The sequence below is a fragment of the Dermacentor variabilis genome, chromosome 4 (genome assembly GCF_050947875.1).
Source record: "Dermacentor variabilis isolate Ectoservices chromosome 4, ASM5094787v1, whole genome shotgun sequence".
NCBI lineage: Eukaryota > Metazoa > Arthropoda > Arachnida > Ixodida > Ixodidae > Dermacentor > Dermacentor variabilis.
The window spans coordinates 139,554,719-139,580,483 of record NC_134571.1 but is presented as its reverse complement, the minus strand read 5'-3'; the positions used below and the strand labels follow the sequence as shown (position 1 = coordinate 139,580,483).

The 25,765-nt window shown below is 46.6% G+C and overlaps 1 protein-coding gene across 3 annotated transcripts in view; it reads left to right on the top strand.

Moving 5' to 3' along the window:
* Window positions 1–25,765, top strand: part of LOC142579854 (uncharacterized) — a 181,408-nt gene that overhangs the window by 115,057 nt on the left and 40,586 nt on the right. For all 3 annotated transcript variants that reach the window (XM_075690471.1, XM_075690472.1, XM_075690473.1), the window contains exons 23-27: window positions 1,261–1,478; window positions 10,318–10,441; window positions 14,119–14,269; window positions 18,886–18,954; window positions 23,010–23,254. In XM_075690471.1, the coding sequence (XP_075546586.1) occupies window positions 1,261–1,478; window positions 10,318–10,441; window positions 14,119–14,269; window positions 18,886–18,954; window positions 23,010–23,254 (807 nt within the window). The remainder of the gene's footprint in view (window positions 1–1,260; window positions 1,479–10,317; window positions 10,442–14,118; window positions 14,270–18,885; window positions 18,955–23,009; window positions 23,255–25,765) is intronic.

Below are 25,765 nucleotides of genomic sequence, written 5' to 3'. Positions count from 1 at the left end.
TGGAGCCTGCGTCTAGCCGCCGCTCAACCGCACACTACTGGCTTGACCGCGTCATGCACCTAACAGCTTAGACGCCACAGATAGCAGCCTATCTTCTTTTTTGTACGAATTGATGCGACGAGAAATAAAATGTCCTCAAAACAATTGATTTTGCGATCGTTGGCGATTGTTCTTGCAGTGTCGTATGCTATGGCTTCACTTTGAAACTGGTTAGACCTAGAAAGCACCCTCGGCACTTAAATGCTCGGCACTGAGACGACAGCGGTGGGTGGTGGTCCCCGCCAGTGGGACGTTGTGCGAAACAGTGTTGCGAAGACCTTACTGTTAGTGTATTCTTTCTTTAAGAAAAAGTGCATTCTCATAAATTCAGCAAGTTGCCAGAAATAGTTGCGTACAGGGCAATAGCTGCCGCACGCATATATCGCCACAGCAAAGCACGCTGTATTTACATCATGTAGAAAAAATTTACCCCACAACTTTTTCCTTTGTACCCGACAGTTTCTTATATCCAGGTCTGTTAAAAGCGGCATCTGTCGCACCAACAGTATAGGCAGACCGAACTAAGTGAGAAGAATGGTCTGCTATATCTAAAAGTGTGTTGTATACGGATCTGCTGTAATGGGTGTGGACCGAGGTCTAACTGTTGCGGCGAACATCATGCGAGGTCACGACAAAGTAATTGTGAAAATTACGTATTGCGGCACTGTTTTGCCAATGTTATAAGCAAGGTTTAGTCACTCAAGTTCTTAATGAAGCCTCTAGTTCAACGGAACCCGCCGTGGTTGCTCAGTGGCTATGGTGTTGGGCTGCTGAGCACGAGGTCGCGGGATCGAATCCCGGCCACGGCGGCCGCATTTTGATGGGGGCGAAATGCGAAAACACCCGTGTGGTTAGATTTAGGTGCACGTTAAAGAACCCCAGGTGGTCAAAATTTCCGGAGTCCTCCACTACGGTGTGCCTCATAATCAGAAAGTGGTTTTGGCACGTAAAACCCCAAATATTATTATTATTAGTTCAACGAAAACTGACTTGTTTCCGAGTGCGCATGATAGGAGTGGGAACTTGTTACTCCACCATGAGCTGCAGGAATCCTACAGCTACCCTCGAGCCGCACAATCAAGGACGCACGAAAAGCTGCATGCTTTGCCACCACTGAATTGGAGTTGTATATATCGGGGGGATGGGCGGAACGTGCCAATTAACATGCGATGCAGTGGTAGACTGGAGGGGTTAATGGTGCTTTTCTTTTTCTTCTCGCAGCACCTACGTGGGAGGCGCACAAGCTGTTTCAGGAGTTTCTACGGGTGCCCCTGTCAGCCGCCGAGGAGGAGCAGCTGGTAGATTTTTTCTGTGAGCTGGCCGACCCCACCTGGATGTGCCACGTGATTCTGCACTTCCTGGAGTGCAAGCGGCCGCATGCGGCAGTCACGCTTGCTGCGGGCCTCCGCGAGCTATTCCGGGAGGGCAAAGCACATCGGGTGAGCCGAAAGCGGCTGCAGCGGAGTTCTTGCAGCGAGTCTTGTACAACTATTTTTCTCTAGTTTGGCGTGCAAAGTCTGCCGGAGGAATAGCTGCTGCCAGTGTCACTCATTTCACCATGGAAGTGGTGGGGAAGGGTAGCCTTGAATGGGATTGACTCTAGGACTACTCGCGCCTTATCCAGTTCATTTCGCAGCATACACGGGTAGGCGATCTGTTGGCCGCCCAGTCGCAACAATGTGTGCTTCAAAAGCGCCGTATTGTGATTTTTGGTTGTATCCGCTTTTTCCAGCTTTTCTACAGGTTTACAAAGTTACCAGAAAAGCACTTTTGACTTCTTTCGTTGTTCTCTATAGGCTGTTTCGTGGCCCAGTTGTGTCGCAGCAGCCTTCAACAGGGGCTAGTTTCTCTACATTGAAAACTAACGCAATAATCTATGATCCAATTTTTTTGATGTCTTGTTTATGTTTTAGCAGCAACAATCACTGCGAGTGAAGGGTCTGTATTCCACTGAGTTAAACCTATTGAATGCTTATGAAATGGCTGAAGGAAGACAGTAGAAGGGAAAACTGTGCATTTAGGATTGAGGTTGAACAGTGCAGATAAAACAAGGGGGAACACGAAGAAACAAATATGACATATAAGTGCTGACTACCAACTGGAAGTTTTGAAGTTCACCAGCCATTTTATACTTTTCCCAGTATAGGCATGCGTACACCAGTCAAATATACATCACAATCTTTCATGCAAAAGAGCTACCATGTTTACTGGAATTAGGCTGGCTCCAAGGCTAAGCCCACCCCCGAAAGTCCAAAGCCAGAGGAGAGGGGGCCTTGCCTCGAATATAGGCCGAACAAAAAGGCGAGGACAGCATTCACAAAATGAAAACAGCATTTATTGAAAATGAACATGCCGAGCTCATTCTACGTCGCTATCTTCCTTAGTACTGTCATCTCCTTGTTGCGGCTGGCGCACACAAAAAGTCTCCCATTGCCCCCTCCAACGACGGACATTTCTCTCATTGATGCGGAAGTCCCACCCGGCTTGGAATGTTTGAAAGTGCCTTTGTAGCTAGCACAACTTTTAGTTTGAAAGCGGCAGCATAGTGGCATCGCCCGTTTGGTGCCATTACGATCACGCCACGCCGCACGCCGATACGACAGAGGTCAAAATGGAGATGTCGCTCGTGTACTTCAGTTGGCTACTGCCATGGCTAGTAGTGGCACCATATTTATCAATTTCAATTAAAAACTGGTGCATTCTTTAAAATCCTCAAATCTAAGCCGACCCTAGAGTTTGGTATATTATTTGGGAAAAAAAAAAAGCTATCGGCCTAGATTCAAATAAATACGGTAGTTCTTTTTCCGACAGAGCAAGTGTGGGACCGCTATACATCTATCTCCTACGTTTCGAATGTGATATGCCCCTATTATTTCCCTTTCCCTCTTACTTTTTCCTTTCTCTGTGAATTTTGTCTTTTCAAACATGGGAGTGCATGCACACTTGTTACAATGTCCTGCTAAATGGCTTTCATATCCATTCTTTATGTTACTGTACTGCTGACAAGCTCTGTCATCGAAACACTGTCCCGTTTATCCTGTGTATGTTTTACCACAGCTCAGCGTTATCTGTCGGATACTGCTGAAGTTCGTGTGCACCCTCCCTGCTGAAGCTGGGTGAACAGCTGAGCTGTGGTAGGACATGTATAGGACAAACGGAACAGTGTTTCAATGATAAAAGCTCGTCAACACTTTAGTAAGGTAGAGAATTGATATGGAATTCATTTAGCAAAACATTGTAATGAGTGGAAACTATCCCCAGGACAGATATGAGAAGCCACAAACACACTTCACCTTTACAACAACACTTTCTGATGCTACTTGAAGTGCTCATTGCAGGTGCAAAAAGGCGTATGTGGAAAATGCATCTGTGCTTCTTGCTAGATGACTAAAAGTCGAATCGGAATGAAACTTTTCAAGAATGTGGGGCACATTACATATTGTCTGCTGTTGAACTTGTCTTAAAGGGAAGCTGAAACACTTTTCGAAAAAAATGAGTTCTCTGCGGCATTCTACAGTTTTGAGTCCCCTGAACACGAATAACTCGTTTAAAAAGGGCGGAAACAAGCGCAAGCGGCTGTTTTTTCATGAAAACGCGCACCAGCGCCTCAGGGTATCGCGCGAACACCGCTGTTGCCCGTGATTGGTCGGAGCCGCTGTGACGTCAATGGCGGCGGTCGCCGGTCGGCGCCGCCGTTAGCACGCTGTTCTGTTCTGGCGTCATAGCTGAGTTGTAAGCATTATGGAACGTTCTCGCTGTCTCGGACAGCTTGTATTTTCGCCGTACATGTTCGAACCGACAGCCGATACGGAAAACGATGGCGGCAACGGCGGCAACGACGGCAACGACGATGTTGAGTATGCCAAAAGCGAGAGTGATGTGTGCACCTTCTCGCGCGTTGGAAATCTTAGCTGTTACGTATGCTTTTTTTTTTCTTGTAGCTGCACGTTCCAATGACGGGAGAAAAAATGCGCTAAAGTGTCACTGGGAACTTGCTGCTGGAAGAATGCCGAAGCACTAACTTCTCATTAGATTGTAAACACGGGTACAATTCCGCGATGTCAAGCACCTTGCCGCTGCTTGTCTAAAGTCCCGTGGTTTTGTGAGCGTTGATACACGATCGCGAACATAAGTGCCGCGTTTCAAAGCGCGCACATGCAGTGCTGCGAGGTACAGTCATGGAAGTTGCTTATCATACACATCCAGATCGAGATGGTCAGGGGGATTATATGTGCAATATTCAGAATATGGTTCGACGACTTTGCGATTGTGGCTCGATCAAGAATCGGTATGCGCGCTCCATGCTAGTGTTGACATAAAGATATTAGGCAGTTTTAGCACCGCCGTGTGGTAAACATGATAACTGCAACCGTACGTCGAATGTCACTAGGCAAGCCTATACTCCATTTCATACCTCAGGTGCAACGCTGTGGAAGCTACGCACGAAGTCCGGTTACCAAAATTTATTAGTGCGCGCGTTTCCGTCTATGGTTCGCAGCGTGCCAGCGGCATTTGCTCGCGCGAGCATGCACGTGAAGCTGCCGCGACGGACTGCAATTAAACAATGCCGAAAAGAAAATTGATTTAAAAGAACGTGTTAGCAGCCGTATAAGTACACGGATTGTTTCTATGGGTAAATTCTTTTTTTTTCATTCAGAACTGAGCTTATATATGAAAAGTTTTCTCAAAAATCGGGTCAAGAAACACCGAACTTTTTCTAAGTGCAAACGCAGCCACTGCAAGAAGTATCTCAAGCCTCCACAGCATTGCACTTGATGTATGAAACGGAGTATAGCAACGCTAGCAACAACGCGTTTCCGCATTTGTCGTAAGGCTATCCGGCTATCGCGGAAATGGTCCGAGCACAGCACAGTTGATTTCGTCGGCACGAACTTATCTCTCCTCACCGCACTGCGCTGCAAGCTTCTTGTCCTTCGGGAACCTGTGAAACACCACATCGTCTCACTCGCGTGTGTTCGCGCAGCCGAATGCTGCACAGAACGAGGGCATGTTGGGCGCCCTTGGCTGTAGGCACTCACGCAGCACAGAAGGAAAGAACAGTTAACGAAAATCTCAAAACAAACGTGAGCGGCGGCGGCGGCGGCAAATATCTGGTAGCGTCGTTGAGTAAAGCACAGGACGGAAAGAGGCATGCCAGCGCATGCCAGCACGCCGGTCCGGCAGCTCGGTCCCCACCAGTGACGTCACTCTCGCCGGTTCTCTCCTCTGGCAACCACCTCACCCGGCGCTCCGGGAAGCGATGGGGGCGTGTCCGCGGGGGTGATTTAGAAAGCGATTTCCGCCCCTTATATTAACAAAACGAAGAAAAAAATTTCGGAACCATAAATTATTAGGTCTGTTCTTCCCAATCCCAGCAATTCATGGAAATTGAAAACCGTTTCAGCTTCCCTTTAATGTGGCATATCATTTGCTATTGAAATTATCTCAGATTATTGTGGGACTGACAAATACTGTCAAATCTTGTTATAATAAAATGGGATACTATGAAATATTGGCTAAATGAAGTAACTGAAATTTCCCTTGAAATGTACATACAGATTCATATTGCAGTACATTTAATATTACGAAGGGATGTTACGAAGGGATGGATCTAACAAAGTAATTCTGGCTGCTCGTTCAAATTCATTACAATGAGGTTTTAGTGTAGTTATCGCTCTCTTCAACATCACATAGCGCCCACTAGAAGATTTTAAATTATTGTAAGAAAATATAGAGTTGGGGTACATTGCAGAACATACAAAAATAAGGAGCATTCGGGGAACTCATGTAACAAAGGATCAGTTCCAATAATTACAAAATGACAGCTGTACAGAAACTAAAAAGTGATCTGGAATGAATATTTGCAAGAATGGGGTGAACATTGAACACGCATTTATTAGAGGTGTTCAAATAGTTATTGTTTAGACGAATGGAATGCAAATCGAATAGTGCCAGAGGTGAACCAAAGTAAATATGGAATACGTTTTAAATAATGAACAGCCATTTTCACAATTAATACAGAACAGTGTTCATATACCGGTACTCATAATGTTGGCAAGTTCATGTCGTTGCATTGTACATTATAAAGCGCGGTGTATTAAAAGAACAAATGGTGCATCAGGAACAAATGAAGAGCTTGTTCGCATACACATTGCTTTAAGGAATCTGCGAATTATCGCTCTGCGGCCAGTAAAGTCTGACTCCCTGAGCGATGTAGTCTGTTCCCCTGCATATGTTCTCATGTTTCATGCCCATACATTCGGGCCTCGTTATGACAAGGTTAGAGGGGAAGCCGAAAGTACTTTGTTATATCCATTACTTCGTTGTACTGACTATTGCCGTTTCCTACAGTATATGCCCACTGGTGTGCACAAGTGTAAACACGCAAAGGAGGCTACGGCTCCGCAGCCCGCTGAACAGCCACGCAGCGGTGTATGCAATGAAATTTCAATAAATCAACTGCATGAGACTCTCTGGCATGTACAGCACGCAAGTTTTTAACACCTGATGCGACAGCCATTACAATCACTTCCTTAAGTTCCAATGTGATGGTCTTTCACTTCTGCTTTCCGCTTGGCTCGTTCACATTTTTGTGAAACCTGTCTAAGTATACAGCCGACAGAGCTTGGTACAGTGCGAGAAATGCGGGCGTATGTGCGAACGCATTAGGCCCTTGAAAGCGAAACTCTTATCTGCTGCTTTCTCATGGCCTCGCAACTCCGCTGTGCGAGTGCGCAGAATTGGCTTGGCCTGCTTATGTTGGTTTCATGCAATCTCGGAGCTCACGCCTAGCTGCGTCAGCCCAGTGCAGTGCACCGAAGTAAGAGAACTTTTTAGCATGCTACACACAAGCATCATCATCAATATGTGGCGCTTCGAAGCTAGGCATGGCGTCCGAGATTGCGATCTTGGAGGGTTTCGATCCCTATCTCTCTGATCTCTTGGTGAGATAGAGGGAAGTAAATGCACTGCCTGGTCGTGACCCCCGAGATTGCATCTAGAGCACTAAGTGCTTTAAGCACAATTTTTCTGGGATTGCGCCTAATTCATGTCAAGTGTACCGCCATAAAACATGCGAGAGAGGTAAGTTGCATATAGCATGGCTTTAGAGCAGTGACAAAGGCAACGTGCAGCCTGTGAGCACAGATGCCCTATTCACATGACCTCTGTCTTTGTAGTCTGCTGCAAGGTGCGATGCACAGCACAAGTTATCCCAGTGGCTATGGTGAGCAATAGATTGGAGGTTTTTGAGCAACTCGCAGTAATCCGGAAGGGGTCGGTGGCTGTGGTGTTCTGCTTATGAGCAACAAGGTCATGGGTTGAACATAACTCCCAGCTGCATTCTGATGTGTGTGAAATGCAGAAACACTTGTGTACTTCTATTTTGGTGCAGGTTTTAAAAAACTCCAGGTCATACGTTGGCATACCGTATTTACACGATTGTAAGTCGACTCGAATGTAAGTCGACCCCCCCCCCATATCACCTGACTGGAGAGAGAGAACTAAACTTTTATTTTCCGAAACGGTAAACAGAGTCAGAACCCGGTTCACCCTAGGTGGGAGGATTCCTCATTCCAAGAACCCTCTGGCTTGGGCTGCCTCTTTGGCTTGGGCGACGAGACTGCGTTGGTCGTCCAGGTCATCGGAGGAAAGCTTGGCCTCCCACGTTTCAGTTATCGTATGGATCTGCGGTGAGTTCGGGCGCTCATTTTGTGCTTCTATGGGGCGGCTTTCTTTGGCGTCGTCTTGTGGAGCTTGTGAGGTAAGGTCTGTGGGTGTGTCATGCAGTGGGCAATCCTGGACCATGTGTTGCAGGGTGTCTGGAACGTCACAATGGGGGCATATGTACGAGTACTGCGTAGGATACAGTCTGTGCATCATTATTCCGTGCACGTAGGTGTTGGTCTGTAGGCGGCGCAGGATGACTTCTTCCTCTTTGCTCAGATTCTTGTTTGGTAAAACGTACATTCTTCTGCTGAGTCGGTGGTGTTGCAGAAGCTCCGAGTACGTTAGGGCGATGTCATCAACGTTGGTGGCCGGCCTAGTGTGGGATGGCAGGAAAGCCCGGCTGGTATGCTCGCGGGCAGCGGCGTGTGCCGCCTCATTTCCTGTCATGCCCTGATGGCCTGGGACCCAGTTGATGTAAGTGTCGGGGAGCGGGGCGCGTGCGATGTGATTTCTTAGTATTTTGAGTGCTGTTTCTGATACGCGGCCTTTTTGATAGTTGCGAGCTGCTGCTTGGGAGTCTGTTAGTATTACTGCTACTTCAGGGCAAGTTGTTATTGCCAGAGCAATTGCCGTTTCTTCTGCAGTCTCAGGGGCTCTTGCTCGGATGGTGACAGCTGCAAGTTCTGAAAAAAAAAAGGAAAGCATACCCGAGGGCACATTCAATAACGAAAATTTATTAGTAGCTGACATGGTCACTGGACTACTTGTCTTCACTAGTGCTGTCATCGTTGCTGCGCTCCCACAACGCGTCGTGGTCCAGCGAAATTCACATTTGGCAAACGACCGCACCACGACATCTTGTGGAACAGCAGCCCACGCCGAATGCACCCAACCACACGCAGTTGTCAGGGAGGCTCTTTTGACAGGTCTGGTTGGCGTAATTTCGCGGTATTCTGCCGCGAGCCACTCGCACTCACTGCGGAGCAGGACCTTAAAAGGCGAAGATACGGGCTTGTTTCATGACCAAGTTGCACTTCACTGGCAGGGACCGATCACGCATTTCAGTGATGTATGCCGCAATCTTAGCCTACAGCTCCGGAAAGCGTCCACACTTCGGCACGTGGGAAATTCCTCACTTGCCTTCACAGGTGAAAATTTCGCTTCACTGCAGTCGCCACTCTCGCACCACCCGTTCAGAAACAGAAATTGCGGCCCACTGCCGGGTCATTTGTTTCTTCGGCCTAAAGGATGGCAGCCCTCTTGAATGCTGCTGTGAACGAGTGCCGAACGATTAGTGGGCCTGGAGCACTCATGATGATTGGGGAAGCATAGAAGTAGCACGTAGCCAGCATTCATGTGGAACACGTCAAATTAATGCCAATGCCTTTCAACAGAGAGAGAGAAACCCGCGAGCGGTGTCTGCTCCTCCATGAACTGCCGATACTGTTGCGTACTCCAGGGTAGCGTACCGTACTGCTGCCGAGAAGTAGCGGGCCTGCCTAACGAAGCTCGACCGACATTACTTCTTGGGTAGCGTGGCGATGTCGGCGGGCTGCAGGCATCCGGTAGATCATGGCGACCAAACAGGAGCGAGACAATTTGCTAGTGCGAAACTTGCACGGTTTATTCAAAGGTAGTTGAAAGAAAATAAGGAAAGCATGAAGTATGAAGTCTCAAGTTAGAAGTGTATCAAAAGTACATTTCGGAGCCCCTTAAATAGGCTCTCTACAAGTGTGGGTGGGATCTTGCTTCCGTCGAAGGACATGTGACAGGCACGGAGAGAAGGCCCCTCCTCCTGCAATACCAAGCACGGGAAGGAGAGGTCGACCTTCTCATCGACGAATCCGGGGAGAAGGTCGGGTGAATGACCTCTTCGGCGTCATGGGGTCCGGCCAAGAGAAGGTTGGGGTGATGAGGTAAGCACACACGATGCCACGACCATGAGAGGAGTGGAAGAGGTCCCCGTGGGCTTCGGCTCAGGGGGTAGGGCGAATGACCTCACCGGCGCTCGTGGGCTTCGGCTCAGGGGGTAGGGCGAATGACCTCTCCGGCTCTCGTGGGCTCCCGCTCAGGGGGTAGGGTGAATGACTGCTCGCCACGTGGTGTCAGACGCCAACCCTAACAATACTCCCCACAAGCACCGTTGTTCTGAGGGTGCCGCCGCAAATAGGAACAGTGGCGCTTCCACTAACTATCGACCCCCCCCTCCCCCCCATGAGTGTTGCGTGCACTGTTAAACTCTAAAAAATGTTGAAAAACCCTTCCGAAAAGCAAAAAAAGCACGTGAGATAGCGAAAAGATACGGGTAGGGCCATAGAGCAAACATAAAATTGTAACTACGTTGTAGCTCCCGTTGGGCTCGCTTTTTTGGCGGGGCCATCTTTTGGTTTCGATTGTAAGTCGACCCCACAACTTCAGACTTTCAAATTTAAAAAAAAGTGGTCGACTTACAATCGTGTAAATACGGTACTTGCTCAAGAGCACACAGTCTCATGCTGTCTCCATGCTCATTTCACAATGGGAAATATACTAGTGTCAGTGAGTGATAGTGTGCTACACCGTTTGTGTGAAACTGCTATGCTGTTTTCCGTTTCTTCTCATGTCTTCTAGACATACTCCCCAGAGGTGCGCCAGCAGGCATTTGCCACGCTGGAAGTGATGCAGGGCTTCTTGCGGCTCGTGCCACTGCCACCATCGCAGCTCAACGCAGCGGCACGCAAGCGGAGCCAGTCAGGTGAGAGCTGGCACGAAGTCTTTGGCCCAAGGCCTGAGACTAAACATTTTGGTCACGAACTATGCTAGGGCTAAGGGTACGAATTTTCTTTAATTTGGTCCATATTACTCCAGCAGAAACTTTGATTTCGGAAAAATGAAGCGACAGTGGTGTGCTGTCATTTTCTGTACCTTCAAAAATTAATGTTAATGTTAATTAATGTTTAATTAAAGTACTCTGTTTGAACAGCTGCCTAAATCATACATTGTGGCCAGTTTTCTTTCGGGGGGGGGGGAGGGAGGGGCACGATGCGTTACAGTGAAGCCTCGTTAAACCTAGTTGGCTGGAGCTGGTTGAAGTGTGTACTAAACGGTAGTACTTCTCAACCGAAATAGCAGGAGATCACCTACTTACCTGTCAAAAATGGATTTCTGAGAGAGTGCGATGAAAGGGCAAAAACATGCAGTATTTATTCACTTCATGCGACAAAAGTCTCTTGTTTTCATTTGATGCTGCGGTGGCCTAGCACTGGCGATAGGGCCTCAAACTTGCTGAAGCTGCGAGCCAGCTTTTCAGCCAGCCCCCTCTTCTCGGCAAACACTTGCATGACAGGTCCCTCGTTGGTGTTGCATATTCTCCAAGCGTGGGCGCGATAGCACTGCAGAAGTCCCGGGACTCCTTTTTCATTACAGGGTGCCGTTCCTGTCGCGATGATTGCATTCATGAGGCTGATGTAACGCGCAGCTTCTGCCACTGCCGGGTCCTGAATCGCCCTTGCTGTCGCTTTCCGTGTCGACCTCATCACTGCCGTTAGGTCAAACTTCGGCACCAAAGGCAATGATGGCGAAAAGTCGAACCTCGTAGTTGACATCTTTCCATGGTTGCAGCAGCACTGCCAAGCAACTTCTTCCCATTCCAAATGCCACACACCACAGTCAACGGTAGATTCCTGTCACGTGCCAGCGCAGACTTCTTCGTGTCATATTCGATAGCGCAAACGATGTCTAATTTTTCTTCTGTGCTGAGCACCCAGTGTTTTTTATCCGAGCTTTGCCGTGACGCGAGTCCTTGCTTGCCCGAAGCCGAAATGATGTTGATGTCGATGTGGCTTCACGCGCAAATGCACACGGGCACTTGGAGGCCGTTGTTTGATCTCTGAGGCTTGTTCTGATGGGCCACCCTATGGGGATGACCACCATCATGATTGCACGACGAAAAGTGGAAACTCCACGTGTTGACCGATACGTACACTATAACCTGGTACGATTTATACGGATACAAAACGTGTTATGTTCAATGGCCGCTGAGTTGGGGATTGGACTTTACTACTTTTAAAATGAAACTACTGTTTAAGCAAGTACAGTTTAAGGAGATTTTACTGTATATCAGTCCCACTTAAGAGCCCAGTTTTGTTATAGCTGCATCATACAACACTGTGCATTTCACATAGCACTGTTTGTGCACTTCTCAGACAGCATTTGTTCTACTCGTACTTCGTGCTGTATCGTGTTGCCAAGCTTTTTTTTTTTTTTTCTTCCTAACTACTGTTCTAACTTGCCAAATCTGTTTTTGGCTGTGTGGAAAACCCTATCTTGTGCAGCTTAGTCGCCTTGGCATCAAGCTGCTCAGCTCAAGGCCCCGTGCTTTGTCCAAGTAGCGGCAGCTATATTTCACTGGGGGCGAAATGCAAAAATGCTCATTTACTTACATTTAAGTGCTGCCTGCAGTGCGTTGAAAAATCTTGGGACTTGACAAAGATTTGACACATCTTGGGACTTATATCCCAGATGTGTCTTGGGACTTATGTCCCAAGCATGCCATCTTTCGTGCGCAAGGCACAGGGGGGAGGCGAAGGAGAGAGGAGCGGTTATACTCTGATGGCTGCTGCTTATGGTGCGGCCACACGAGCGCGTCATCTTGCAAGCGATCTGCTATGTTTACAGAGCGCATATAGTGCTGGTAGCTTCTCATGCGCTGTGCTTTGGACGTTTCGTTCTTGTTAAAGCAAGAGATGTACGAAGGTCAATTCGATTGCTGCTGCTGTCGCAGTTCCTCACTCCAACATTCTGACAGCGACTTTCCGCGTTCATCGAGCGAGATGTGTGTATGTTCACCTGCGCACGCGTACACCATGCTTGTTAGTAAGCAGATGTTCACAGCTTTATACGGCTGATAAAACTACTATCCTTACTTTGCATAGCTGTCTACTAATTTATCGCAATCGCTGCATCGCCTTTCGGGTGAAACTGTGACTTTTTTGTTGGGTTGTTTTACTTTGGACGTTCGTCACTCACTCTTTGCAGTAATGTTGCTACACATCGGGTCCAAAGTTTCTGAAGTGAGGCGTTTCAGATATTACGGACTTCAGATAAAACGGACATTTTTTATTGGATTATCAGGGTCTGTTGTAATGAGGGCTGACTGTAATATTCATTTATAACAAATTTAGCCTGGGTGAAATAACCTTGCAGTTGGCCTTTAAATCAGAATGGTACACACCTTAAGTTTGAATTTTTGGGAAACTGTAATGTGCCACCGTCCTTTGTATGTGGGGCCATATTTTGTAACAGTTCTTTTTCATGTGTATTCACTTGTCAATCACTGTGCCGAGAGCTTCTCTGGTTGAAATGCAACTCCACCATCATAAGTAGCAGTTGGAACAGTAGTAAAGTTACTTAACAATTCGATAATAAGGAAAAAAAAAGACAAGCATGTTACGTTTTAATGCGTTAGCATTCTTGGGATACTTCACACTGTTTACGGAGATTATCTGTTTTGTTGTATCTGACCATTTTCCCGCCTACCTGGGTCACTGGGTGGTCGAATGGCCAGCACATCAGGCTGCTGTGCTAAGGTGACAAGGTTTGGAACCAACCATCTGACTGACTTGAGGCACTGAGCAGGTCTCACTGTGTACAAACTCTTTGATGCCGACTCGGAGCTCTGGGTGTGTGTGAGTAGGCGTGTGCCGTTCTATGTCAAAAAGAGATGGTTTAAATTTCTCTGATGCTGGCCAGAATTGAACCCATGTCACAAGGTTTCCTCAAGGATTTCCCCACATACATACTAGGTGTGTGTCGCTCTTGAGTGAATGTCATTCACACGAATGCTTTAGCGACCTCCCCCATGAATGGACTGAGTATGTGCCACTTCTCAGTAAACCTCTTGGCAACTTGGGTCACTTTTTATGGGCCACTGAGTGTGCGGAAAGTGAGGGAACAATTCTCAGCTCTTGTAGGCACCGGCGAGCCACGCTACTCGTCTTGGAGGCCACACACGAACTTCTCGGTGGTGCCACTAGATGTCGCAGTGTGTCCAGAAAGGAATGTGAGAGGGGAGTTCGATTGCCACGTGATGTGTTTGTCAGCACTGGCACGCACCGTTGCCCTATGCATTGCGGAGGCCAGATGCAGGCTTCGTGGCAGTGGCACCTGATGGCTCCGAGTGTTTTGCGAGTGTTTAAAGAGGAGTCCCACTGCAGCACATGCCTCACACATAACTCATTTGGATGGTGGAAATCGACTGTGTCGCTACATTGATTCATTGCTTACGCATTACCGTCGACAGTCATCGTGAGATGGGTTCTGGCGCTTTTGTTTGTGCGTGTGTGTTAACACTACTCTGTACCAGTGGTAAAGAAACAGTGCTGTGATGGAAAAAATGGTAATAAGTAAGTTGTCCAATACTTGTCTTAACAGGCAAGCCCGTACAACACTTGGGGACACTGGCAACCCGGGTGCCTCACAAAGGCACCACGCCACGGCTTGTGACTCTGATGTCTGCACTGCGTGCCACCATGGATCCTGCAGAGGCATCAAAGGCTCCAAAGCTGCCACTGCCTTCCATCAGGTGTGCACCCCACCGTAATGGTAGCCAAGTATATCACGTATTGTCAACTTGCGCTTGCTCTCCTGCACTCTGAAGACATCACTTGTCACTTTCGGAGCTCAGTCATTGGCTTAACCAGTGGACACTTGCTCTTCACTTCAACTAGGCGTCATGCTAGATGTTTCGTTATGCTTAATAAAATACTCCTCAGCATAGAATAGTATAGTGCTGTTATGTTTTTCCCACTGACAAATAAAAATTACAATTATCCATTTACCACACATCATTTTTAATCTCGCCATCTAATTGTACAAGTACTGTAGAACCTCATTGATTCGATCCCCTTTCTTATGATTTCCCAGCACCAATGTTTGCAATTAAGAACGCAAAAAATTGCCCCATACAGCTACATTTCTTTTTGATCGGTTAATGAGTGCCTGGAAAAGATTATTTTGTGGCACCAGCATTCACTACTTCGCCAAACTGGTATTGTATGGTATGTTTTCTCTCTGCTAGATGCCACGTCAACATGGAAATGTGCGAGGCGTGGGCGATTGAAAGCAGTAACCATGGCAGCTTCCCTACAGTAATCACCCGCCCGTGTCGCAGGAAAATGCCAGCACACAGTTTCTTCTTCCGCTGCACCAGCAAATCTCCTTGAGGGTCATGGCACGTCCCATTCACAGATACCACCATTAAGACTATTTCAATAACCATCATCACCTATCTAGCTTGTGGCATAGTTCTGTTGGAAGCATGCTGTATGCCTTTAATAGGCGATGATGCAAACACGCCACCATTCTCTTCTGCAGGCAGTGTGAAGGGAGCAGTCATTTTTTGCTCTGGTGGCATCATATCCCGGCGTTGCCTACCAGTTCGATCTCATTTCAGTTTCCCATTGTCGCTGTCTTAAACACTACGCAATAGGAAAACAGCGTGCTTCCCAGGCCGCTTGGTCCACACCAGCTTTGTGCATGTCAGCATCTCGTGCCGCAACAATTCTCGCCGAGTGGGCATTTCAAGACTTCCAGCCAGAATGCCTCGCCCGAAGAGGTTGCCGACTCGAGCCGAATTCAAAAAGCACAAACGTAAGCTTGCTGAAGCCAGCTTGCTTGCTGACACGCAAGCTTGCTGCAACGATTCAAGCAGCACTTTGCGTTATGTAGATGTCAACTACGATTGGGTCAGCCAATTTTTTTAGTGACTTTAGATCGTATGTTTTTCCGGCGAGTATGTTTTTTCTGGAATCTGTTTTCCAAAACCAATGTACGAGGTTCCACTGTAATTGTACTGCCACATGATTTTGGGCACAATTGTCTAAATTAAGCTAACTAAACTGCTTCTCTTACAGAAAGCAGTTAGAAATATTGCAGGCATCGGTAACAGAGCCGTTGGTTGGCCAATTGGATATTTGGTCGTGCGAATTTGCCGTGGTCCTCCTGATTTGAAACCTATGACAGACGGCAAACAATGCTGAATCCGAACGAGAAAAGATGCCCGTTCTTCACTACCATCAGCACTGACCACAGTCGACCCGTGCTGCACCGACAACCGCGTGGAGCGGTGCCAATTCACGTGATGCGTGGTCCCCGCTTTTTTCTGTCATGCCGATTTACCTTTAACGAGCTGACGATTACCACAAAAGCTACCTGCCATAAAGATGGAAAAACCCTTTTGTTCTCTTGAAAAAAAAAAAAACTGGAAACCAGCTTTCTGTGCCATAAAATATTGCCATTAAGCACTGTATAGCCCAGTATTAAACTGAAAGCCTCAGTGGTATTCGTGGCATCATAACTAAGCCATTTCTTCAGCTTCAGAGGGACAAAGTCACTTGATTATATTCAACAGACATTCTAACAAAAAGAATATATATATTTTACAGGCCTTTGTATATGCATTGAGTTGTTAGCAGTGTTGGCATGCTAATGTGATGCCCCTTTTAATACATGTAGACCACACATCTCGATTCCTAGGTGCCTAAGTTACTGATAGCTGGCAACATTTTTGTTACGCAATGCGAGTTGATTTCTGAGCATGTGCACACCCCACACACCCCCTTTTTTTCAACAAAATTTGTAAGCATAAAACTGTGTTGAATTGTCTTATATTTAATATTTAATTCGTTATTTGGATATATTTTTTCTCTTCATTTGATTCGATATTCCATTCGAAACCTACTATTCAGTATTCACACACCCCTAATTTAAAGCCTGCCTGTACAAAAAAATTTAAATTGCATTTCGTGTGTGCGGATCACTAGCTTACTTATTGTATTTCCCATCGAGTGCTGACATGGCTTTTCTGTGTTTTGTTTGCACCTGCCTATTCTCCTCATTGTGTGCCCTACAGGTGCCCTCATCTTCTTCTGTATCCTTGAAGCAATATTTACTGTAATTGACTGCTTAGTTATTATTGTATACTTCAGTGTCTGGCTGAAAGTTGTTTATTACTTTGCCTTTGCTGTCTATAAAGTGCCTTGGACACTCTCAAGCTATTGAGTAGTAGCTTTTCATCTGAGGTCCTTTTGCTTGTTTAATTGGAAAAATAAAGGCACTACTGCTTCATTTTGAACTGCGAAAGGCAGGAGAAATTGTTCCACGAGTTGTCCAGAAGTGGTACAGGTTCTGAGTAGGGGTATGCGAGCATTCGAAAATTCAGAATACTATTGAATAATTAAGGGAAAATGAGGCATCCATTCAAACCCATAGGGGTTCCTCGAAAGAAAAGCCTCGCAGTTGAAGAAAAATTCATCCTGGTCCGGGACTCAAACCCGGGACTACCACCTTTCCGGGGCAGCCGCTCTACCATCTGAGCTAACCAGGCGGCTAGCAATTTAATAACATATTTTTGATATTCGTAAGCAATTTGATAAGTAGGTATAGAAAATTTTTCTGGTATTCTGTAGGCTATGAATACTCAAAGTGAATCAAATACAATCGATCCCGAATATATCAAACTTCGATATATCTGAGTGTTATCTATATCAAACAGTTGTAAAGTCCCCTTGAAAATCGCATGCAAGAGCATAGCAATATACTGCGTGTCCATCGAACTCCCGTTCACCGCTATATTCGATATATTGAACACTGTGCTGAGCCATGCCCCTGCAAATGTGCTTCTCCTAACGGAGGCACGATCGTTGCTCGGGTCGTCGGAAATATTTAACGCTGTCAAATTTGAAATGGCACTATTCTGCCAGATGCTGTCAAACAAGAGCTGAAATCTGAAGGACAGCGCATGCTATGGAGGAAGAAGGAGTAGGATGCTCTCGATTTAGCTCTGTGCGAATGTGGATGGCTCGTGCGAACCGCGACCGTTCATTATCGGGAACAGCAATTTAGGATTTCGCAAGCAGCCAAAAATAGAATCCAACCCCAGCCTCCACTCGGACGGATCTTTGCATTACAGCTTGATTTTTTTTATTAAATTGCCACACGCTACATCCGCAATTGGCAGAACTCCCCATTGCAGTAGCAGCGCACCAGGCTTGTCACTGTGCAATTCGTGGGTCCACGCTAAAGGCATTTCATTCATGCTCGCACGGTTACATGCAAGTTGGAATGGACTCGGACATTCTCCAAGCTGAAAGCCACTTTTGAAGCTAACAGCATGTGTGCAGCATCAGCAGTCACCAATGCAGAGGCCGGAGGTTAAGAGCCGAGATACCGGCAGCTAGGCATCGGAGCCATAGCAGCATGCAAAAAGAGGCGTGTGGACTGCTTATAAAAAGTCCTCTGCACAAGGAACGACTGCTTCCAATAGGGAGTTGTTCTTAAAACCTGAAACGCGGCTCGTTTAAACAGTGTATTATTGGTATAGTAACGGACACGCTGCCGGGCACTTTCGCGCGTGATTCACACTACAAGTGTGCCAATGGCAGCACGGCCAGCACATATACATACAGGCTAGTTTGCTTCCGCGGTGCGTCCATTTCCGTCTTGAGTAATAACACGCAACAAGCACTTGGAAACGTGCGAGTCGCACCACAGTCTTTTTGGTTAGCATTACGATCAGTATATCAAAGACCATGCCGCAGCAAGAACGACTTGCAACTTTCGTGAGCAAAAAAGTAAGACAGGTTTTGTGCATTTGACGCAACCTTATAGAAGCAAATGGGTGAGTTCCCGCTTTTCATGATCTTGGGTAGCTGTCCGAGATTTGCAGAGGTTTCAGGTGAGCTTCAGATATATACACAGTGGAATCTCGAAACAGAAATCGCTTAAACAGAACTGCCTCTTAAACGGAACACCATCCTTATGTTTGGCTGGCTTTGAATTCATGCAATTGTATTCAGCTTTGTCTCTCAGTAAGTCTGATAAATGGAACCAATTTCCCTGGCCCCCTGAGCTTCCATTTAAAGAGAGTCCACTGTATATATATCGAACTATTTCATGATTTCCTTTACGTTCGATATATTCGGGAACGACTGTATATTGGTTGCCATACGGCAGCAGACACACTTTTTTGCATTCCTATAATCTATAGCTTACTATGTATAATCTGTAGCTCTAGATTGACCACCTCTGTCTCCCATGTCCCTTCTCTAAGTTTATTGAGCACTCGGCAACGTGCCTGTATTGTAAGTCAATCTGATAAAAGCACGCTGTTAGAGCTGCCAATGTTGCTTCTACTTTCAGGTTGGCAGCAAGTGAATCACGTGCGCGAACACCCACAGCAAGGGGCCGTCGCTCGAGTCACCACAGTGGGTGAGTGCTTGCAAGCAGCATGCACAGGAAGTGGGCCAGAGCACTAAGTACCGTTAATGTGGTTGAGCAACACTTGGCCAGATGTGCAAGCCTTAATTACAATTGATCAGGATGGAAGCTCGGGTTAGTTGGTGCCACATAAGGAGTGGTAAAGCAGCAAAGAAGACATGGATAAAGGGAAGTGGAAAGGAGACGCAGGAAATGCCAGTGTGTACCTTACCTTCTCATCCATGCCTTTAGGATTGCGTTACCATTCGTCGATTATAGGTTCTATCATTCAGTGATGCTAAAAAGTCATTCATAAATAACCAGGCGAAGTAGTTGCCAACTAAGCTTCGTGCTGCAAGAAGCAGCGTCTTAAAGTGTGATAGAAAGCTATCACTTCTTCACTTTTGTGCCCAATGACAAATTAACATCCCGCTAACTGTAAGCCTGCACTGCTGTATATTCATACAGGGGTACAGTCCACGTCTGTTACAACAGATCCTTATACAGTCTACGCTCGTTACAACGGACCCGTGTACAACAGACTTTCGGATATAATAGACCATATTTCAACCTTAGTTTGCTCCCCCTATTTTATTAATGCAATGAAGTTTGCTTTTAACAGACGGTGCTTCAACGGACTATCAGCTACAGCGAACGAAATTAGCGGCAATTTTTGTCAAAATCGGGCATATAAAACTGACTTTTACCATCACAACACGGGATGAGAACTGACTTGCGAGGGTCAGTCGATGATCGCGGTTCAATAATGCGCATGCGAGGGAGGAAGCCCGTCGTCTTCTTTTTCACACGAGGCATAGGGAGAGGCGAGGGAAAGGAGGGGGTTCTACTCCGGTGGCTGCTGCTGCTTACGGCATGGCCACGCGTCCGCCACATCTTGAAAGCGATCTTCAATGTGGGCAAAGTGTACCCAGTGCTGGTAGCTCCATATGCGCCGTGCTTTCGACGTTAAGTTCATGTTGAAGCGAGATACAGCACGAAGGTCAATTCACTCGCTGCTGCTACCGTGCTTCTTCACTCCAACATTTTGACAGCAACTTTCCATGGCCATCAAGCGAGATGTGTTCGTATTTACCTGTGCGCGCGTGACACCGTGCTTGTTAATTTAGTTCATAAACGAATGTTTACAACTTTATATGGCCGATAAAACTACTATCCTTACTTCACATAGCTGTCTACTAATTTTCTATCGCAATCGATGCTTCGCCTCTTGGGTGAAACTGCAACTCTTTTCTTTCCTTTTTCTTTGTTCTTTTTTAGTTTGGGACATTTGTCACTCATTCTTTGCAAATAATGTTGTTAAACATCACGAGCAAAGTTTCAGAACTGAGGCGTTTCGCATAGTATGGACTTCGGATAAAACGGACATTTTTGGCCGGATTATTAAGGTTTGTTTGTAATGGAGAGTCAACTGTACAACATACTTTCGGATATACCAGACCATTAATCTCACTTGGTTTGTTCTGCCTATATTTATATTATGCAACAAATGACAGTTTTAACAGACCCACTCTAATGGACTATCAGCTGCATTGGATAAGTTCCTGGGCAACTTTTGTCTAGACGTCGTAAATACAATGTACTTTGCTGCGGCGATCCGTGCAAGTGGCAGTTCACTACATACAACTGTTGCCAGCAACTTGCAGATTGTGCAAAAATGCACTTTTCTTTTTTAAAAGAAAGAACACACTAGCAGCAAGCTCCATGCAAAGGCAAGTCCTGCACAACACCTCGCCAGCTAGTGAAAAGTCTTCCGAGTCGACAACGCAAGCGGAATAACACCACCGAAGTGCCAAAAGTGCGGCTAGGCCTAATCCGTTCAGCGAACCCATTGCTTATACAGTGCTTCAAAAACAACCACCAAAGATCACAAAATGAATTATTTTGAGAACGCTTTACTTCTCATTGCATCAATTTGCACACACAAAATAAAAATGAAGGGTCAACCAAGTGTCGATGGTAAAGACAATGTCTGTGCACATGGTGGTTCAGATGATTTTATGATTAAATGTGATTATAACATTCCCAGGTGTAACGGTATAACAATCTATTGGTTATAATGATCACATTTCAGTGCATTTAAGATTTTCTGACCGTGCCTATTGAGACTGCTTCCAGATATAATAAACATTCTCTCTGTACTGTTACAACGAATGCTTTGAACCTGGTCATGGTGAAAAGATGGCGTACACAAAGTAGCAAAGCACGTAAGGGAGACCAAATTGGCTGCACAGCAGCCCATGCCCTGCTCCAGTCCTCGTACAACAATGATACAGCCTTTGCGATGAGAATGACTGCCACATGTGGATTTCGGAAGCCACCATCTGTGCGCCTGTCAGATAAGTAGTTGACCTTCCCAAAGGTGTGAATTGTGCATGCGCCATGTGATAAGTGACGACTATAAACACGGGTTGCCAGAAATAAAGCTTTTTGTTGGAATTTAGCACTCGTCTGTCTTTGCTGTCGTGTATATCTACACTACAATTCAGCACTAAGCATCAACTGTTATACATAATGAGCAATCGCACTACTCGGCAAGCAATACCGGGTGTGTGTGGCCTGTACATTCTCTCTGTAGTGATAGCTAAGCATTTTGACAATTTTGTGTCTTGGCAACTTGAAGGATTGGGCTCACTGATGATCAGTTGACAGAAATGGCACAAGCCAGTGACAGAGGTAAACATGAGTTCTTACAGCTGCCTCATCTCTTTCCTTTGTCTTGTGGTTTGGACTGTTGCTCTAAACTGTGGTTTCTGTTCTATGGCATTTTGGGGTGTTGCCTCCAAACCTATTAATCTAAAATGGTGTGCTCACACGAAGTAGCAATGCGCATCGTCACTGCAGTGCCAGTACATCGCATTCAGGCATCTCCATACCTTTAGGGACACTAAAGAGAAAAATGATTTCTTCTGCATCAGTAAAGCACCTTACAACACCAAAAACACCACTGTTATGACGATAAGACGTTTGGTAAGCCAGAAAAAGTGCAAGAACGAAAGACTGGTGGTGACGCCTCCTTGAAGTTCCCGCACCTGGCCGCTGTGACGTCATGGATTTTTATGGCATCTTCTAAGGCCTACTTAATTATATAGTGGTGCAGATTGACTACGTTGTGTTCTAAAGGAACCAAACAATAAACATGGCACGTGTCGGGGAACCTTTACTCAGCCAAGACGCCCCAAATGCAAAAACATACTTTCTAATCACTGACATCACACTGCTGTGCTGGCATCAAGGTTTCGGTGCGAAATTCAAACTATCATTTTCAAATGACTGCCCACAGGGTTCTCAAACAAATAAGTCTAAACTTATTTATTGTTTCACTTTAGTGGTTTCTTTAAGCATTATTGTGTCATCAACAACCCTCTGGAAAGAGGCGGAGGGTCTGCCTGTTTCAGTGGTGCAAACAATCCCGCCCTGGTGTGTGCGGCCATATCGAGTTGCTTTAGTTGTCATCTTCGGGTGTGGGTACCTCGACGTGCCACCTCTAAAGAAACACTAAAGAGTTATAATAAAGCTAAATTAGATTACAATTCTCGAATAGGTCAGTTACTGTGAGGGTTGTGCTAGGATTAGTAAGCAAGATGCAAAAACGAAAGATGGTTGGCGACATTGCATTTCATTTCCCATACCAGCTGCCGATGGTGTTGTAGATTTTACAGCATCTGCTTGACGCTAGAGAATTGTTTCAGTAGACTGCACTGCATTTCAAGGTTAATTAACACTCCTTGTGTACCTTGAATTGGAAGGCCAGGTTATCCATAAATACTGCCATGAAATTTTGATGTTGCATCATCATTGTTGCCGTGGTTTGGGCACAACATTCAAATAAGGGAATTTTAGCTTTCATTTCCTCTTCTAGTAATAAATAATTATTCCGACAGGGTTCTAAATGAACACTGTGTCTGTTAGAAAGTTTAACCTGTCTTTAACACTGACGAAAGTGGTTGTTAGAGGAGTTTTATTGGAAGCAGTGTCACTGAACTTTCGAGTCGTGTGAATGGCTTTAGAAGAACCAGAACAAAGACTCCTTCCTCTCTCCCCCACAGATTGGAAGACGAAGCACTGTCAATGCTGTGCACGCCTCCAGTCAAGCTCTGGCAGGGACCGACAGAGCGGACTCCATCCACGGCACAGCCATCAACGAGCACACCTGCCTCCATTCTGAAGCGGCGAGCGATAAACATTCCACTGGTGACGACCACTCCAGTGGCTCGAGAAAATGCTCCGGAGGGAGACCTGGGCACCTGCCCGACGCCCGTGAAACTCGACGAGGACGTCTGCCCGACACCAGGTTTGAGAAAGCTCGTGAAATTGAAGGGTTTTGCAACGCGAACCAACTGCTGCGGGGGTGCGTGTTACCACATTTTCTCATGTAAAGTTGGCTTTTGTGTATGGCCTGTCTCCCACTTTGGGCCTTGAAAATTTGGGGGGGAGGGGAATTTTAGAGATCGGGTGTTGCGACCAACAACAATATGCCTTGGCACCCTGCACACTGCAGTTTTCATGCAGCAGTTTAGACGATGTTTAGCAAATTCAGCTCGGTGCCTTCTAAGTACATGCTAGCTTAATTCATTTCATTCAGTAAGCACATAGACAAACTTTGAATACTAAAATTACGGCGGAAACGAATGCCGAATAGCACAATACAGTCGAACCTCGATACATCAAACAGTTCGATGACCGCAAAATAGTTCGATAAAGCCAGAATTCGATATATAAAATCCCGTAAAAAATGCATCAAGAACTTGTGCAAATCAGTCAATGAACTAAGGGCATGATCAGGAATTGTTGTTCGGAGCACGCGTTCGGTTGCGCTGCGCGCAATTCGCCACCGCGCTGACTTCGTTAACCGCGCGAAGTCTATGCGGCGCAAACCATCATGCACTCCAAACAACAATCCCCAATGGTGCCCCAATCGTGGCGCAGTAAATACTCACTTGAAGCTTCACACAAAGGATTTATTTCTTTGGCTGAAAGTACTACAGCAGTGTAGCTTGCCTTTTATTGGCAGCCGCGTGCTTAACCACGGTGTCATCAACATAGTCTAAAGGGACCACAAGCGATAGGCCGGTGCCCTCTCTCATGCCGCGTAGAAGGGCCAAAGCAGCTATAGCCCCAGTTGAAGTTGGGAGCGGGGCATCATCAGCACTTGCGGGATCAACCTCGGCAGCGCCTTTGTTCGGCCGCTACTTCTGCTGCAATCTCCACATCTGTCAATCGAAGCATTTTGAAACACTGTCAGTAACAAAGTATTAAGTGGCATCTGCCAAGGCGTCTATGAGTGAGCCCAGTGAGCGTGCGCTGTTGCACGCCTTTGTGGATGCAAACTGCCAGTCCTCGTGAGGCGCGGCAGGCACAGAGCGTGGCACCGAGGAGGAGTCAGTGCGGCAAATGCAATGCATCGTCGACGTTATAGAACTAGCCAAGCCGCCACATGTGTACGCCGCTACGTTCAAATGGCCTGCTCGGTGCAATCGAGGTGTGCACCTATAGTGCACAGCAATCGGGAACGCCCATCACGCCACTGCTATCTTCGAGGGTGTTGTGGGAAGCTCGCCGCCTGTCAACAGAGTGCACGTGGTCTGGGGTGGCAGAGTTTGATATACAGTCGAACCTGACTATATCGAACCCGTTTACATAGAATTATTCTGTATATCGAACAATTTATGAACACGGCATAGTTACAATGAGTATATAAAGCAAAAATTACGCTTACGTCAAACAAAAATAGCAGCGACTCCCGATATACAGTCGAACCCGGATATATCAAACCCGCATATTTCGAATTATTGGCTATATCGAACACACAGATTACCCCCTTGAAAATACTATGTAAAAGTATAGGACAATTGCGCAGTATATCGAATTCCATTTTCGTCAGACATTCGATATATCGAACGCCGCACCGTACCGCGTCCCTGGAAGGTGCGCTTTTCCCAAAGACATTCGTGTCCGGTCCTCAGGGGAAAACATTTCTGCAGTCAGTCAGCAGGCTCCTCCTCTGCACATGCGCGGCCGTCGCCTAGCGACGGAGCCGCAGAGCCTTTTCCCCTTTCTTGCGCCCCACCGGCACGAGCTCTCTCGCTCCTCCTGTACCGCCGGCGTGTGCATTGGGCAAGGCCATTGGAGCTCAACGAAGAGAGTGTGCGGCATTGAGACGCGGCGACGTTTCCAAGCCACGCTTCCTGGGGAAAGGAAGAGAGAGTGAGTGGTCGGCACGGTCGCTGCCAGAGAGGGCTCAAAAAACAAAGCATAGCGAAGTGGCAATTGCACCCACAGTGCCTTCGACGGCATATTCCGCCGATCTTTTTCCCCGCTCTCTTCTTTCTTTTCCCTTTGTCGTTCCTTCGCAGCCGTGCTAACTGCCGCTTGAATGTTGGTTCTTTATTCTATGAACAGGCTTCGCTCGGACTGCTCCATCTGCGCATCGCGCATTTTCTTGTGTGTACCTGTGTTTCAACGTGCCGTGTGTAGCATGTATGATTGCAGTCATCTGGTGAGCTATGGCATCCGCGGACATACAAAAAGAGGAAGAATCTGGATTTCGCAAGAAAGTTTGAGGTAATCCGGCGCGTCGAGAACGGAGAAAAGTCCTCCGTGGCGGACGCATTCGGCATTTCACGGTGTACTTTAAGTACGTTGTTAAAAAACAAGGAGGACATCAAGCTTAAAGCAGGTGAGGAAAGTCGCTCGGGAGCGTGTCGTGTGCGCCCTGCTGCTTTTGACAAAGTGGAGAAGGCACTCTATACGAGGTTTCTTGAAATCCGAGCGAAAAATATTCCCGTGAATGGCCCGATGTTAA